Source organism: Phytophthora ramorum (genome assembly GCF_020800215.1).
Source record: "Phytophthora ramorum isolate Pr-102 chromosome Unknown Phyram_PR-102_s0020, whole genome shotgun sequence".
Classification (NCBI taxonomy): Eukaryota; Oomycota; class Peronosporomycetes; order Peronosporales; family Peronosporaceae; genus Phytophthora; species Phytophthora ramorum.
The window spans coordinates 88,424-104,769 of NW_027150666.1; the positions used below are offsets into that span (position 1 = coordinate 88,424).

At 53.5% G+C, this 16,346-nt stretch overlaps 10 protein-coding genes across 10 annotated transcripts; 2 read left to right on the forward strand and 8 right to left on the reverse strand.

Annotated features, from left to right (window-relative positions):
- Positions 1-63: 63 nt before the first annotated feature.
- Positions 64-859, reverse strand: KRP23_14083 (uncharacterized protein; the record flags this gene model as incomplete). Its single annotated transcript, XM_067884872.1, has 3 exons — positions 64-514; positions 573-623; positions 714-859. 3 exons carry the CDS (start codon positions 857-859, stop codon positions 64-66), a joined length of 648 nt encoding a protein of 215 aa, XP_067737637.1.
- A 3,324-nt stretch (positions 860-4,183) lies between these two features.
- KRP23_14084 (uncharacterized protein) lies at positions 4,184-5,238 on the forward strand (the record flags this gene model as incomplete). Its single annotated transcript, XM_067884873.1, has 3 exons — positions 4,184-4,357; positions 4,433-4,732; positions 4,801-5,238. The coding sequence occupies 3 exons, from the start codon at positions 4,184-4,186 to the stop codon at positions 5,236-5,238; spliced, it is 912 nt and encodes a 303-aa protein (XP_067737638.1).
- A 309-nt stretch (positions 5,239-5,547) lies between these two features.
- Positions 5,548-5,808, reverse strand: KRP23_14085 (uncharacterized protein; the record flags this gene model as incomplete). The annotated part of the gene is made up of 1 exon (XM_067884874.1): positions 5,548-5,808. One exon carries the CDS (start codon positions 5,806-5,808, stop codon positions 5,548-5,550), a length of 261 nt encoding a protein of 86 aa, XP_067737639.1.
- Positions 5,809-6,610: 802 nt separating this feature from the next.
- Positions 6,611-6,955, reverse strand: KRP23_14086 (DIS3-like exonuclease 2; the record flags this gene model as incomplete). The annotated part of the gene is made up of 1 exon (XM_067884875.1): positions 6,611-6,955. One exon carries the CDS (start codon positions 6,953-6,955, stop codon positions 6,611-6,613), a length of 345 nt encoding a protein of 114 aa, XP_067737640.1.
- A 341-nt stretch (positions 6,956-7,296) lies between these two features.
- Positions 7,297-8,467, reverse strand: KRP23_14087 (Exosome complex exonuclease RRP44; the record flags this gene model as incomplete). Its single annotated transcript, XM_067884876.1, has 3 exons — positions 7,297-7,835; positions 7,904-7,990; positions 8,164-8,467. The coding sequence occupies 3 exons, from the start codon at positions 8,465-8,467 to the stop codon at positions 7,297-7,299; spliced, it is 930 nt and encodes a 309-aa protein (XP_067737641.1).
- A 627-nt stretch (positions 8,468-9,094) lies between these two features.
- On the forward strand, positions 9,095-10,108 carry KRP23_14088 (uncharacterized protein; the record flags this gene model as incomplete). Its single annotated transcript, XM_067884877.1, has 1 exon — positions 9,095-10,108. One exon carries the CDS (start codon positions 9,095-9,097, stop codon positions 10,106-10,108), a length of 1,014 nt encoding a protein of 337 aa, XP_067737642.1.
- Positions 10,109-10,612: 504 nt separating this feature from the next.
- On the reverse strand, positions 10,613-11,800 carry KRP23_14089 (Nicotinamidase; the record flags this gene model as incomplete). Its single annotated transcript, XM_067884878.1, has 4 exons — positions 10,613-10,622; positions 10,694-10,770; positions 10,834-11,023; positions 11,091-11,800. The coding sequence occupies 4 exons, from the start codon at positions 11,798-11,800 to the stop codon at positions 10,613-10,615; spliced, it is 987 nt and encodes a 328-aa protein (XP_067737643.1).
- Positions 11,801-12,147: 347 nt separating this feature from the next.
- KRP23_14090 (uncharacterized protein) lies at positions 12,148-12,660 on the reverse strand (the record flags this gene model as incomplete). Its single annotated transcript, XM_067884879.1, has 1 exon — positions 12,148-12,660. The coding sequence occupies one exon, from the start codon at positions 12,658-12,660 to the stop codon at positions 12,148-12,150; it is 513 nt and encodes a 170-aa protein (XP_067737644.1).
- Positions 12,661-13,115: 455 nt separating this feature from the next.
- On the reverse strand, positions 13,116-14,117 carry KRP23_14091 (Prostaglandin reductase-3; the record flags this gene model as incomplete). The annotated part of the gene is made up of 1 exon (XM_067884881.1): positions 13,116-14,117. The coding sequence occupies one exon, from the start codon at positions 14,115-14,117 to the stop codon at positions 13,116-13,118; it is 1,002 nt and encodes a 333-aa protein (XP_067737645.1).
- Positions 14,118-14,851: 734 nt separating this feature from the next.
- KRP23_14092 (putative WRKY transcription factor 19) lies at positions 14,852-16,092 on the reverse strand (the record flags this gene model as incomplete). Its single annotated transcript, XM_067884882.1, has 5 exons — positions 14,852-14,979; positions 15,050-15,199; positions 15,266-15,335; positions 15,410-15,651; positions 15,723-16,092. The coding sequence occupies 5 exons, from the start codon at positions 16,090-16,092 to the stop codon at positions 14,852-14,854; spliced, it is 960 nt and encodes a 319-aa protein (XP_067737646.1).
- Between the last annotated feature and the right edge of the window lie 254 nt (positions 16,093-16,346).

Genomic DNA, 16,346 nt, shown 5'->3' on the forward strand with positions numbered 1-16,346 from the left:
TGTATTTTTGTATGGACACACAAAAAGCGGCATGGTAATCAGAGCATGATGTCATCAGCAGCTTCACGCCACCTTGGCCACTTTCCTTAGCTGCACTTGACTCTCTCGACGTTGCAATACGAGCGACTTGCCCAGCAGCGTCACGTGCGCAGCGATGATGAGCACCGTGAGCTGGAACTGCCGCTCCGGAGCAAAGTTGCGCGCACCCCACGAACTCGTGTGTAGTCCGTAGAGCATGGTGGCCACACCGCCGATGTAGATGAGCACGCCCGTGAGGACGTGCGTCTCGTCCTTCCACTGCCAGTTGGACTTGTCGCCCTCGAACGTCAGCAGCAGCCCCTGGAACACGTTGAGCGCGAAGAACATGCCCGTGACCAGCGCTGCCCACGAGTGCGGCGTCGTCAAGTGCGGAGACCCGTCGTTTTTCTTGGCAATGTAAACTGCGACGCCTGCAGCAGCCACCAGCGCGCCCGCCGACACGTTCAGCAGCAGATGCAGCTTGGTGAGCCACACGCTGCACACAGTTCGGTCAATACGGGGCAGATTTCAATGCAAAAACGCTGTCCACGCACCGCTTAGCGTGGCTCGTCTCGTCCTTTCGCTGCAGCATCGCTTGTAACGCGCTTCATTGTATTGCATTGGGGTGCAAACCACCGGGACGAGGGGTCAGCGACAGAGGATTGCTACGGTGAAGAGCTGCTCGATATTAATACCTGGGCAGGCAGACAAGCATCGCCAACGCGTTGAGTGCCGGATGAAGAGAGAAGAGAGACGCGTCGGCCATGCAGCGCTCCAGGATCATGGCGCACGGCAGCATGAACAGCGTCGCAGTGAGCAGCAATTCCGACGGGCGTCCCATACTTGGTTATCAGTGGACCTGAGTTTCGATGTGAAACTTGGTGTAATCCATCAATGTATCCATTGTACAGATCATCCTGTCCTAACTAATAGTTGCCGTGGACCAGACCACTATCAGATATAGCAATAATATCAGATAGAGGAGGACGGGTAAGAACGCGAGGATGGTGTCCTCTTTATTTGGCTTCTATACCTCGCGAATAGCTCCGTTAAATGCTCATTTGGTATTTTACCATGGGGAGGAAGACAAAGCACGTCGGCAACCTTACGTTTGACCACAAGAAGAAGATCTGTCTGTGGAAACGCGATTCTCCGTCCTTAACGCAGGAGCAACTAGCTGAAAAGGCGCAGCGTGAGTTCGCGCTTGTGAAGCCGCCTGTTCAAGGCACCATATCAGCGATCCTCAAGCAAAGTGACCGCTTCCTGAAAGTTCGGGATGAAGATCACGAGACCAGGCGTGCTCGGCCGCTGAACTTTCCAGAGCTGGACGAGGCGCTTGCTAACTGGGTGTTGCATTGCCAGGCTCGCCGCATCATGCTTGATGGCAACATGGTTAAATCAAAGGGATTGCGTCTCCTGGAGAAGCTAGAAATCGCTGAGGACCAGCGAATTGGATTCTCAAATGGGTGGCTTCAATCATTTCAAAACCGACATGGTTTTAAGAGCTTTCGTGTGCATGGTGAGAGTGGATCAGTGGACACCTCCTCGATTCCTGATCAAATCAAGCGCCTCCGGGATGTTATCAAGCCTTTCGCGCTGGCAGATGTGTACAATTTTGATGAGTCGGGACTGTTCTACAAGTTGTGTCCTGACAAAACCATCGCAGCCCGTCAAATCGAAGGTGCCAAAAAAAGCAAGACTCGGATTACTGTGGCACTTGCGTGCAATGCTGATGGCTCCGACACGCGCGAACCATTCTTCATCGGGCATGCCAATAAACCAAGATGCTTCAAGAAAAAAACTGATGAACAACTGGGCTTCCAGTACCGCAACAACAAAAAGGCGTGGATGACTGCCGTGCTGTTTCGTGAGTGGCTGCAAGCTTTTGATAACGACATGGAGAACCAAATGCGCAACGTGTTGTTGCTGCTCGATAATGCGTCGTCGCATATCATTACGGGACTGGAGCTTCGCAGCGTTTCCGTTCATTTCTTACCCCCCAACACTACCTCCAAGTTGCAACCATTGGATGCAGGAATAATTGCTGCACTAAAAAGACGCTACCGTCACCGCCAGCTACAACATGCCCTCGATAAAGAAGAGGAAGGCGTCGACAGGGACATTTACGCAGTGGATCAATTGCTGGCAATGAAGTGGGTAAAGTCATGCTGGAGAGAAATCAAGGGGGATCTTGTCCTCAACTACTTTCGCCACACAAAGTTGATACTTGGACGATCGTCTTCGCGTCGTTCCTGCCGGGAGACTGACGAACTGATTGCTGGTGAAATTGTGTCGTGCATGCAGCGTTTGCGAATTCGTGACCCGATGCAGATTGACGAATTTATCTGCAACCCCGCTGAGGACAAAACTGAAATAGAAACAGTCACCGACATGGAGCTATTGGACGAGTCATCAGATGCATTCTTCATCGAAATGTCATCTGGGGAGCCACTGCAGGAAGATGAGAGTCACGACGACGACCTGAATGTCGAGGGTGATTCGTATGAAGAAAACACTGAGCAAAAAGTGAGCGCAGTGCGCAGTGTTATCTTCATGCTTGCTGATCATCCAGACTTGGAAGACAAACTCATGAGAGATCTTCGCTCCCTTCAAAGCCGAATGCTGGAGCAGCTCAGACTGGAGAAGGAGGAATCGATGAAACAGACTTCAATCACCAGATTCTTCATGGCCAGTAGCCAGTAAAGGGCTCAAGAAGGGACTTCTAGATGCGCCTTAACCATAATATTGCTCATCAATTTTCGGTCGATGTGATATCAAGTTTAACATTTGACAGGGATATCAGCTGTCTGTATACTACTGACTGGGAACGAAGTCGGTGGATTGAAACCATATCATTTATAACAGGATATCAGCGATGAGAGGGACCAATTAGGACAGGATGATCTGTACTCAAACTTGGAATTGGTGTACCACACACACAACCCCTCGGTAGTTATAGTGTTGGGAATCCCCACTCCCAAGGTGTACTAAATGCAAGGCACAGGATCTTCAATGCTTGCTAAGTGTTTGCAATACACCGGGCTACTACTACCCTTGCGAAAACGAAGACACCGAGGAGGTGGACACGATGACCATGAGCTCACTACGCTTGCATGCAAACGATCCGACTCATTCGTGCGGAGGCTACAGGAGTGTTGGATAGATCAGTGAGCAAGCTACAAGAGATGCAACGTACATTCCTAAGGAATCAGACAGGAAGCAAGACCACAAGCAGCTGAAGTATTTGATAAACATCATCGGCTTCCTTGTGTCTGGACACAACGCACCTCTAAAGAGAAAACTTTGCCGATGGTCGAAATTTTCGATGCCCACATGAATAACAACGTAAGCATTGCAAACGCGTAATAGTAGTGTTTGTGTACAGATTGCTCGCAAGAACGGGTTCACCTTTGACAATAATCCATTGAGAGTGAATCGTGCCACAAGATGAGTCACTTAAGTTTTGTATGTAGCCTATTTGTGTCTTTTTTCTACCAACAATGTCAGGAGGGGGTGAACGCCAACTCGCTCGGCAAGCCGAAACAACGCCTGCGGTTTAAGAACCGTGTGCGTAGCACGCGGGCTTAAACCCAGGACCAAGCATGGTCACATTACTTGGCTTAGGGTTCTGTCACCGCGCTCCCAGGGGGGGGTTGAGGTGAGGCTTGGGTGTAGTTTTCTTGTCGGCATCTCCGATTTTTGTGATTTGCAGGGAGATGACATCCGTTTCTCATGTTGTGGCAGTATTCTCTGCCATAATCCATTCCATGAAGCTTTCAAATCAGTCGGGCGAACAGCAGCAGCGATTTCTCAGTCCGAGAGTATCACGACAAACAACAGACCTCGCTCGATGTCCAGACAAGATTTAGAGCCACTTTTGGAGCTGCTGAGGCAGTTGGACCCTCTTTTCAGCGGCGAAGACTTGATAGCCTCTGAGCTAGAGACCACTCATGAACCAGGTGCTGCCCAGCAAAGAAGCTGCCTACTGAAGACCCCATCTACCAAGCCAACAAACCACCCGAGGAGAACAAACTGTTTGCCCTACTCGACGGAGCTTCAGCGTCGTCGGAGAGCGGAGCTGTTGGCTCTACGGTCAGAAGTGCAGCAATTGAGTCAACAACTCAAGCTTCTAGTCCCTTCGAGTAATCCTCCAACCGCTGTCCGGATGTCTGTTGAGCAATCTGAAGGGCAAAGCGAGTGGCGCAAGAAGGCAATGACCAATTGTAAAGAGCGAGTACTCGCAGAGTCGACGAACCGAGAGCTGAAAGTAATTTTGGCACAACAATCCAAGCTGTTCAAGGCTGCTGAAAAGGTGCTCAGTCACTGCGACACACTCGAGGTGGGTCCAAGTACTTGCAATGAAGCGTTCGCCTCAATCTAACGCAATGTGCTGAACCTCGAATTGCGGTTTCAGGGCATGAAGTTTGTTTCATTACCACAGCCAACGACCGACCGGGCCTTTGCTCAATTTGACCCCCGCAATCCTGTCTTTACCGAGTTGTCAGATAAAGCGTGTCACCTGTATCTGCAAACGGACTGCATGCTCCCACCACTCAGCGAAGATATTGCCGTTTCCATACGCACCCAAGCCGAAGCACACGGAATGTACCTCGAGACTGAAGTATCCACGCCCATGGCATGCACAACAAAGGAGGCTCAGAGGATCTTTTGGGACCACGTCATCTCTGAGGGGCTCAAGAAATTCTTCTTGGCCGTAAGTTGCCTGCTGGATAAAGGCAAACATCCCAATTGTAGGCGACAAACTAACACATTATGTCGCAGAGATTTGACCAAGTTACCAGTCATGATGGCTCGAGCTGCAGTATGAACATTGCATCGACACTCTTCACCCGTGACGACGACACCAATGAATTTATCCGGATCGACTCAATGTCGACTATTCAGAGGTACCAAGAAAGCAACCGGACGGTCGTGGTCGGTTCTACACGTTGGCTGGCGCCTTCGCACGGCGTACAACTCGAAGATGTATTCTGGATTGTGGTCGCACCGTCGGCAGTGGACCCTGCACACTCCTCCGTTATCCAGTCGAAGTACCGGCTACAAGTAACGAATCCTGGCTGGAGATCACTTCAACCATCGAAGGGCACTCCTAAACACGAGGTGGTGTTAAATTCTGTTACCACGAAGCTCCACAACTACCACCAAGTGCAGCAAGACAACTTCCTTGACAAGGTGAATTGGCTTAGCACAAATAGGTAACTAAAGGGTAGCCATTCAACGCATTGAAAGGGTTAAACATGCACTTCTCGCCAGCTTAAGCAAGAAACTCGCCATCGATTTTGAGGAAAGGGCGGATGCACCCAGTGTCCAACAGAAGTGATGAACGTCACTCGAGTCGACTTCTTAGCGTGATACTTTCAGGTAGACTCACTGGTTTGGCCACAGCTCCTGTGATAGCTTTCAAATTATACTGTGATCGTAAGAAAATACGCGATAGAAAACTAGATACGTCTGCATGCACTACCTGTTGTCGAAGATCGATGGACACGAGCTAAAAAGCATTCAACATCATAAAGGGACGCCGTCGCTACCTTGCATTTTTTTACGAGCGGCACGCAGACGGTCTATGGCCTTCTTCAGAGCCTCATGGTTCTGGTTGTCACCCTCATCCTCATCCAGCAACTCCATCTTGAGCTCCTGGCGGTTGCCGAAGGTTAGCGCCACGTACACCTTGACACGTACCCGGTCGAACACCTGTAGTTTGCGGTTGCCATCAAACTGCACAACATCCTCATCATCCTGGTCATCCTTATCACACAGGAAGATCATGCCTTGGATATCAAAGTCGGGCAGCAGCACACGCACGCCAGTGTTTATGACGTTCGAGATGACAGCGTCGGTGCGAGTGGGGTATTGCTGGAAGTGCAGAATAATGCAAAGTGTCTCCGAGGCTCGGCTAGCGCGTTGTGCTGCGTGGTAACGCCATTTAAGATGGCCACTGATCTCGTGCAGGAGTGAATTATTCTCGACGTTGTCAGGAGGCGAAGCCCCGCCGATAGCAGCGGCCAATAGGCGGTGCACCACCACATCAGCAATGCATCGGATAGGTGACGTGAAGTGACTGTAGATCGGTGCTGCCAGTCTGAAGTGCTGGAACTCGGGGGGGGGAGCAAAACTTCACCTAAGCTGAAATAGCTGGCCGGCATCATGCAGTGCGTGATCATGTTGCGCAGCAGCTTGTTAAAGTACACGTACGCGTTCGCCAACAACATGAACTCTTCAACGAGTGCTTCGGTGTCGCGCACGGTGTACCTCTGTGAGTTCTATGTCTCCGTGTCCAGCACAAAACGAGAAGCCAGCGTCAAAGCGCCAGCCTCAACGCGCTTGGCACGCAGATGTCTACCAATCGCATTCAGAGTCTTGACGCCACTTCCCAACAACTGCCAGCGCTCGAGCCCCTTATCACGGCCAACCTTTTCCTTCGTAAGGTTATCGTCTTGGCCGTATACTCCACCGGCGTCCGGGTCGTTCAAAATCTCCAGTGCGTCCGCTTACGACAATGAAGCCACAGATCTGATGAGGCTTTTGCAGAAATCCACACCAATAACTTGCACTTTATTGGCGACAAGCTTCAGTTCCCAAAGCACACTAAAGGCAAAGTGATCTTCCATGAGCAAAGCTTCGCCGCCAGCAGATCCGGCAACATATCAAGACGGCGCTGCACTAGATACGTTGAGGTCCCTCGGTCGGCGGCCTCTTTGTCGAGAGGACTATCTGGTGCCACAAAGTGCGTCACGTCCGCAATGTGGACACCCATCTGCAAGTTTCCGTTAACAAGCAGCTTGACGTGGAGTGCGTCATCAATATCCTGATAGTTGGGCGGGTCAATGGTCATGACTGGCAGGTCACGCAGATCGCGACGCCTCGTTGAGTTCTGTGCCGTGATCTTCCAGTCCTTCGGCGGCAGGCAACGCATCACTTCGTCACTAAACTGATTGCATGGAATGTCGTGCTCGATCAGCAGCACATTGGTCTCCGTTTCCTTGTCACCGATGACACCTAGCGTACGAACTTTGGGACCCAGAGGGAAATTTGCTGTCCGCTGGCCACGAATCAATCGTCACATTAATTTGCTTGTCCATAAGCACTTCCTACTGGTGCGGCTGGTTCTTAGTCTTCTGAATCTTCCGGTCCACAGGTACTACGAGACACATTGAGCGTCGCACTGTTGTGCGGAGGCTCAAGAGATCCACAAAACTTGCGCTGAATAATGCCCACAATGCGTCCGAAAGGCTTCGGGTTCCGAGAATCATCACGCTAGACAAGCGCCACCCGCTCCGGCGGCCCCGCGGGTTCTGCCACACCGACAGGCTCGAGCTGCTCAACATCTTTCTTGTCATCGGCAGTCTCCACAGCAGCCTCCGAGTAGGACGGCTTCTCCCACTGATCCTTCGGCAGTAGCTGAATCGCAACCAGATCGCCATCAATCGCACGGTTAATGTGCTCGCGACCTTGTTGTAGTACGAGAATCTGCACTCCGTTCGCACCGTGGACCAGCACATGACAGGTCAACCACCGGTTCCTGTTACATCGAATCGTGCCCTTGAAGAAGCGCTTGTACTGGATACCCGCCAGCAGATCCGCAACAGGCATATACTCCAGGTACAGCTTCTTCTTGTTACGACGTCCGGCCGTGCTGCTCACACCTTCCGCCGTTAGCTCCTTCTCCTCCGCGGCCGACTCCGACACCGACAGCAGATCCTGCAGCTTCGGGAACTGGGCCGCCACCGGCTTCACAAAGTCTGCGATGGTCTTTCCACCTACCACGCCAAACTTTTCGGCGTGCTGCAAGTCCTCTGCGTCGTTAGCCAGGAACTAAACGTTGACGTCCTGGCGCTGCAGCTGCTTTAGGTGCTCCGAGTACCATTTCCAGGCGTGGCCACGGCGCGCTCGTTTCGCTCCTCATCTGTCTCGACGGACGCTTGGTCCTCCAAAGCGTCCTCCTGGTACCCTATTGGCAGCCGCTATTTCTTCTGCACATTACACGCCCAATGATGCTCATTGGCGAACGCCTCAAAGTGTCGAGCAGCGTTCTTGAGCAGCGCGCGCAGCGGGTTGTACACCCTCAGGTCCTGCCGTTTCACAAACTCCTAGACGGTCTCTAGCACTAGGACATCAGCGAACACTTCGTGTCCCTCTCGGTGTTCTTCTTCGTCGAGAACTCGAAAACGTCCATCTGCAGCAGGAGTGTCTTCATGGACGGTAATAGATACACCCCATCGCGCGGGTCGTCACGCAGCAGCGTTTTGGTCGTCCCCAGCACGCGATTCGCCGTTAACGCGTCAGCCTCGACACTGCACAGCTCACAATTGGGCAGCGAGCAGCTCAGATCGTCCCGCAGGTACCTCTCACACACCTTGCGTAGGATGCGGCCGACCTTCGTGGCCACGTTGAGCTCGTCCAAGCACCAGTTAGGAGACTCCTCCATGTCGAATGCGCTAATGGAATGATGATCTCGCTGCAGTTGGGTGCCCGTGCAAATTGCTCCGCAACTATGCAAGAATCTCCAGAATTGGTACCCCCACCAACTATAGCGGTAGTTCCCTGCACGTGTCGCTGCTGAGTTCCAGCAAATCGATGCCGGAGCAGCAAGAATTTCGTACTAGCTGGAGTCGAAAGGGACGGTGCTGAAGGCGGGCGTCTCATTCGCCACGGAGGTCGTCGAGGTCGTCCACTAGCGGTAAGTTCACAGCGCTGGATTGCAGTTCGTCATGCTACGGTTGCTCCGGACCGATCAGCGTGTACACGGTGCCGCAGACGGTGGAGGTGGCGGCGGCGCATTTTCCTGGTCATTTGATTCCCAAAACCTCATCATACAAAGCCCAAGTCACCCATTTGACTTCCCGGTCGTCTTTCCGTCCACTAAGTCCGACCTGATTGCGAATCGACGCTTGACTTGATCTCACTATGCTCTGGAACCTTCGCGATCGGGGTCTGGAACCTTCGCGACTATCCCAGTGATCGACACTCCCAGCCACTTCAACGTCGCTCATTATCCAATCTGCCCTTTGACACGCAAGTCAAACAACAACAACAACCACTAACTAAACCACCAATGGAGACCCAGACATCCGACAAGAGCCGCCTCCAGGCCATCGAGCGCAAGGTGCAGAACGTCCAGGAGACGCTGCGCACGCGGCTGCCGGCCCAGTTCCGTCACGAGGCTGCGCTCGTGTGCGCCGCCAAGTGGCGACTGCGCGCACTGCAGCCCGCGGACGCCTCGTCCGTCGTCAAGAAGGTGCGACTGGAACTCGGCGCCTTCGACTACCGCGTGAAGGAGCAGGCGGAGCTGCTCACCCGTTACCTGCTGGAGCTGGACGACGTTCTGAGCCGCGGAGACGCCGACATCAAGCGCAACCGTAAGGCGCTGGTGGTCGCCATCCAGCAGCTACTGCCCGAGGCCGACGCCTTGAAAGAGCGTAGCGCCAAGCTCAAGCAGTTCGCAGAGGTCGCACTGGGCGGGTTCGGAGCGCAGTCGCCCACGCCCTCGACGCCCGTTGACAGCGGCGCCGAGTCCGACGACATGCACGTGAAGTCGCTGTACGAAGAAAGTGAGGACAGCACTGAAGAGGGAGAAGACGACATGGAGGATGAAGATATGGAGCCTGAAGAGGAAGAAGAGGAAGGAGAGGAAGAAGTCGCTCCTCCGCAGAAGACGCCGAGTCCGCAGGCGCTGGACGTGGACGTCAACTCACTGCCCGAGTGGCGGCCGTACTACCAGCTGCAGCGCCGACAGGATGGCATCTACCTCATCGCGCGCCTCTACAGCACGAACCCGAACGACGTGCGCGTGCAGTGGAACGAGCACAGCGGCGTCCTCCGCATCAGCGGCTTCCGACTGCCCACTCAGAAGGATGCCATGATGTCTCGGCTCAGTGGCGCGCCCACGTTCGGTCGCTTTGAGATCGCCGAGCAGTTCCCGCGGAATTTGCTCGACATGGAGGAGGCCACGCAGCAGATTTCCGAGGACGGTACACTGCAGATCCGCATGCCGTTCCGCGCGGTGCGACGTCCGATGCGATACAATCCGGCGTCGCTCTTCCAGCCTCAGGACTGCTTCGTCTGGTAAGCAGCAGCCCCGACGTGTACGATAGATTAGGTTCTTCATATTCAACAAGAAGTTCTGCATTACAAAAATCTGTTGTGTAAAGTTGCGCTCCAGTCCACCACGATTTTCTAATGAGTCTCATCAGTAGTTCGGGAGATTTTCGTGGAGTCTTGTCGGGTGATCGAAGTTTGGGATTAACCCTGCATAACACTGTCGTACAGAGGAAGCTGTTCGGTTGCTGACAAATTTCCCCGCATCACTTACAGTGCTTTTCGATTCTAGACTTCTAGACATAACCTTCGAACACAGTTGCTGAGGAGTTGGGAACACGCCACGTTTACAAGCGATACCAGTGATGAAATCTGTTCATGTGTAGTTCTCCATTGATCCCACACGAAAGGAAGCAGACAAAGGTAAGGATCATGTATGAATTTCGCACGCTGTTGAAAAGGGGTCTAGCCATATCTTCTCAGATGATAAAAAGTTGCACAGTCGAAGATTGGCATGAACCGAGCCGTGCAAAGCTTAAAACTCGCTGTATTACGCACAAAAGTACCGTTAAAGCCGCAGTAAGCTTAGTTCAATTTGGTAATGAAAGACACGTACCTCGCATATTTCCCCATGATGAATTGATCAGACGTCGTCAAAGTCACCCCCTTTGCAGCCATGTCAAGCAGAAATTGCTACACCGAAACGAATCACGTCAGTTGAGCTAACCCACAAGTTCAAGTACATTTGAGCCGTACCTTTGCTGGTTCTTCAAAACCCGGAACTGGAGACGAGCAGTCCGTCAAGATTATCAGGTCGCTCAGTCTCTTCTTGGGCCACGCTGCAACTAGATCGCGAACCGTGTAGTTCACGCAGTGCGAGAGCGCTTCACCCACTATGACGAGCTTGTCAGCACGCTGCAATGATTTGATCAGCGCCGTGTTGAGGCTGCAGGTACCGGTGTAGCGTTTTCAGTACACATTCAGCCAGAATGACACCGACAGATGCGTCTTACCTTGTAGAGGGGTCGTAGGGGAGCTCGTACTCCGCCTTGAGCGCCGAATAATGCTCCGTGAACGGATTTGTGCCCTTCATCACGTACTGGATCGGCTTCAGAGATCTTTTCGTCCATTCTAGAGCAGATGCCAGCACATTTGGCACGATGTTGTGCCCTCCAGACCCGATCAAGCAGTGCTCAGGCCAAATTGTCAGCGAAAACTTCCCACTCGCTTCCAGCGACTCTGTATAGGCCAGCACGTAGTCTTTTAGACTTGAGTCGCGTGGTTTCCAGACTCCGGTCTTGATATCGTGTGACGAAATGGACGTGAACGGTGCAGGAGAGTTACCGGCATTGTTTTGCCAGAAGATGCCGTGTGCGATATGGTATCGTTGGTGCGAATCCATGGTCAAAACAACTTGCGACAGCTCAGCCGTGTGGTTCGCGATGAAGGTGGCGATCCGAGCGGCGTCTTCGTTGGCAGTTGGGATCGCGAGTGAGCCTCCGGGGTGGAAACTCACTTGCTGGTCAATGACCAGGATCCCCAGTCCACCGGAAGGTATTTCTCCCGCTCGCTTTGCGTCGTCCGTCACGTCATGTTTACCGGCGTTTGTAATGCCATTTAAGATGTCTCCGACTATCGACGGGATGACCGCAGGCGGAACGACTGCAAACGATGGAGTCAGCAACAGAGCTAGACACGACGCAATTCTAGTGACCCTGTCCATTGCTTTGAATCGGTGGTGTCAAGGTTGGGTTTGAGAATGGCAAGCGAGATCTTGAGGGCCGCAAGATCATTCTCACACCAGGTTGCGGCGCCTCTCTGGAGACGATTGCTAGCCGTAGAAATTCTACGGCCACGGGGAGGTGAGATCTTCTGCAGCAGACAGCAGATCGTTTTAACATAAAATGGATTGAGGATACCAGCACTAGTATAAAAAAACAAGTTAAGGATACTGCATTTTTGGAGTTACGCTTGCGTACGGGTCTCGGCTAGATGTGCTGCGTAGCTCTTGGACGATTACTTGGTTTTCTACTGGCTACTTGTCTTCTGAGAGATTGGTGTTGTGAGAGATTAATTGTTCACCTCCAGAACTAGAGCGACTGCGTTCAGCGCGATGATCGACGCGATGGCAACGTACGGTAGTTGCACCACTGCCGCATTGCCGTCTCCATCCGCCATGTTGATGTCGCTGCCGACTGTGTTTCCGAATTCACCGCTTGAGCTGAATGCTGCCGAGCCAGCCGCTTCATTAAGGGAACCGGTCTGGTCATTCGTCAGGTCACTACGACGAAGCGTGCTCGACCAGTTGGAGTAAAACGACGGTCCTTCGCTAGCGGAGGCGCTAGCCACCAGAGCGTCGATGAACGCCGCGAGGTTCGAGAAGTCTTCGATTGGGTTGGGCATCAAAATCTCTGCTGTGACTTCGTCAAGAAAGTCGGCACTGGACGTGTCAGACTCGTTCTCTTCACGCTGGAGATGGCGTTCATCGGAGCTTGGACGTGGCAGACGCTGCAGGAAGACGGCTCCGTCCACTTGGAATGGAAGCAGGAGCAGAAGAAACACGAAGCTGAGAGCGACGTTCATGCTTGTTGGGGGAGGAGGTGGTCTTTTCTGGAGTTGGATGGTCTTGATCGGACTCTTGTGGTCTTTGTGTCTTGTTCGGGAGTGACGCGAGAGTTTGAGGATCGGAAGCGGCAACGAGGTTCTCTGAGCAATATTGTTCTCAGCCAGGCTGGCGAGAAAGTACTTCAGTTTTTTTTTACTTTGCTACACTGAAGACTGCATACAACCTTCGCCGTCATGGAGAACAACCAGAAGAATTTGCTACATTTCTTTCTTACGCCAATCCATTCTACTTCTCGACAAGCAAAGTCGGCTAACAAGGTCAACACTGATGGTCTCCTCGGAGTGATGAGAGAGCTTCACAAAAGCTGAGACTGGTAAACTGTTTTCTCTTTGGCTTTCGAACATTGATTAGCTCTTCAGCTACCACTCACTGCCTTTCTCACTAAAAAAGAGGTCCAGCTGGTACGTCGCCCTTAGGGGAGCTGCACGACGATCTTGCCAATGTTCTTGTGCGCGTACATGTGGTCGATGGCGTCGGGGACCTGCTCAAGTCCGTGGAACTCGGTCGGATCCACACCAGCGAGCAGTTTGCCTTCTCTGATAAGCTTGAAGAGGTTTGCCATGTGTGTCGGGATGATGTCGGCGTACGTGCGCAGCAGGAACCCGCGCACAGTGATCGCCTTCATGAGCAGTACCTCGTTCATAGCGCTAACAGTGAACGGCGAGCGCGGTATGTCGCCACGGTACTCCGAAATGTGTCCGAACACGATGATTCGGCCACGAACAGCCATGTTGTCGAACACAGTCTTGAACATTTGCCCGCCGATGGTCTCAAAGGCAATGTTGATTCCCTTGGGGTACTCCTTTTTCAACACATTATCGATGTCCTCCTTGTTGTAGTTGATCACGCGGTCGCAGCCGAGCGTCTTCAGGTGGGCCGCCTTCTCGTCGTTGCTGCACGTGCCAATAACGTGGTTGCCCGCCATCTTGGCCAATTGCACCACGAATTGACCAGCGCCGCCTGCAGCCGCAGTCACGAACACCGTCTCGTTGGTCGACAGTTCGCCGCACTCCTTGATGGCGATGGACGCCGAAATGCCGCACACCGAGAGCGGTAGTGCAGCCGGTGAGAGCTCGGGCAGTTTGTGCACAGAGTTGATGGGCACCTCCACGTACTCGGCGTAGGCGCCGAACTTGTCGTACACGACAGAGTCCCCCACCGTGACCTGGGTGACGCCCTTGCCGACTTCGACCACCGTGCCGGCGGCGTCTAGCCCCGTGCCGAAGGGCGGCGGGTTCTCGTTGAAGACGCCGTTGGTCACGTTGATGTCCGTGGCGTTCACGCCCAGGAACTTGTTCTTGACCACGATGTGGCCGGCGCTGGCGGTGGGCAGATCCGGGTGCGTCACGATCTCCGTCGCCTCGCGGAAGTTGGTGGTCAGTTTGGTGCACTGGAGCTCACGGTAGCTGGGCATTGTGAAGCTGGCGATTGTTTGCGTTGGAGGCGAATTGAGGAGTGGCGAGGACTTTGAAAGTCATGGTTAATCTGCTTGGGGTCGTATACCGATCGGCCGGCCGTTGATGCTGATGACGCGAGCTATTTCGTGTCGAGTAATAAGCGCGCGTATGTTTGCGCGCTGACCAATGAGAGTATTTATCCGACACGCTAAATTATATGATTGGTTGAGTGAAAAAAATGCATGCTTAGACGTATTATTATTGATCCAGTGTCAATGTGCAGACTGCACAGAACAGTGAGCTTCACGGGGCACGATCGTCGAGAGTGACTGGTAACGCGTTGCTCATGATGTATCAACTGTATGTGAGGCACGACGGTGTGGGGGCTTCAAAGACTTGAAGACGCCTACCGGTAGCTTCTCAATTGTGGCTGGCAACGCACGACACAACGATGGCACTGATTTGCTGAAGCAGAAGTTCTCGTCAGAACTGTAGCAAAATTACACCATCAACAAGTCGTGAAGTTCGTGAAAAACAACGGATCTGACTGTTCTTGCTTTGCTCGACGTAGAATACTCAACGAAGCCATCCCGACGCCTTTCCTTCAACAGTACATGTACCCTCCTCTACGTAGACCTCCTTTCCGTCGGATCTCAGCGATCATGAACAGCGCGACGTTTTTCCGTGGGGCTTGGTTCCAGGTGGAAGGTCCACGTAGACGTTGTCCCGAATAAATAACCATGTGAATTGTTCAGACGCTTGGGTTATGCCGAGCCAACTCGAGGGCGGTCAGCTGGTACTGCTGGAAGTGGCTGTTGCAGTAGTTGCAGGTCCGTTCGTACGCCTGCTTCCGGCAGCCTGGCACGATGCAGCGCTTGCCTGCAAGTCATTCATTCATGGCGTAAGTGACCAGTCCTGTGCCCGCAAAGAGGCGACTAAGTGTGCTTACCTCCGCCGTGGGCCCAGCACAGGCCATTGGAGATCGCAATCTTCTCGCACGCTCCCGTTTTACATTTCGTACCACCGCCGTGGGACCAGCAGAAGCCCCGTGACTTGGCGCGGTTGCAGCACTCTGGAGCCTTGCACTCGACCGACCCGCCTGCATCGAAAGTGGAGGCGTTAGAGGGGCCTATCAGGTACCATAAACCAAAAATGACCATCGTACCATGTCGCCAACAGCGACCAAAGTGCTTGGCACGAGCCGTGCAGCCCTCCGCAGTGCAGCGCTTCCCACCCTGTTGTAGGAGGCATGTGAGGAACGACGTCAGCGTGTGGTGCTAGACCGTGCGAGGAGGAATCAGCTACGTACCCCGTGGCGAACGCAAAGACCGTGGTCGACTACGTAGTGGGTGCAGCCAGCGAATCTGCACGTGCGGTTTGCTGGCCGCGACGTCGGGCTGGGTGGGACGTTTTCGATGGGTCGAGTTCGTGCTCCTACGAGTCCTGGCGGCGTCATGTCCCCACTGGTAATGGCGTAGGCGCTTGTCGTCGCTGGGAGACTTGGAAGCACAAGTCCACTGCTCTTGTGGTAGTCTGCAGCATGTGGTCGCGCTGCGGAGACAAATAACACGGTGTTAGACGACGAGAAAGCGCTAGAGGAGCACTACAACAGACGGGCGTACTCATGAATGTAGCAGAGAACGTCGTTGGGTATTGCTCTGTGACGACGGCAGTTGAGGTCGTGTAGCTGCTTTTGTCGATGACAACCCCGTAGAGGTGCACGGACGCCGCAGTCTCCTGGTTCTCATGCTGGAAGTGCTGCGGACTCGTCGTGCGTAGCACGTCCGAGAAGGCTGGCAGCATCGGGGCTCGAGGAGGGAGGAGCGGTGGGAGCTCCACGATTCTTGGTCGAGAAGGTACGAGCTGAGGCTCCTGCTTCACGTAGTCATATCTCTGTTGCTGCGGCTGGTACTGCTGATGGTGTTGAGGAGGCGACGGCCGGAGTAGATCCGTCAGCACGATCGCGTTCTCGGGTGGAGACCACGGCTGCATGGTCCTGGAGCTGTTGGTGAATGCGTGGCGAGTGACTAACTGTCGGTCTTGCTGCTCTCGCGTGGTTTTCGAAAGTGCACGCTGACGTGACTGGAGTGACATGAGGAAGAGCAGTGAAGGCGGCAAAAAGGAGCGACTCCACTTCGTCCGGTCGTCCGACAACGAAATACTTGAGCTCGTCTCGCCACGCTGGTATGCGCGCGCCACCTGTCCGTGCAGTGCCGGGCTGGGAAGTGCTGTTGACGGACGCCACG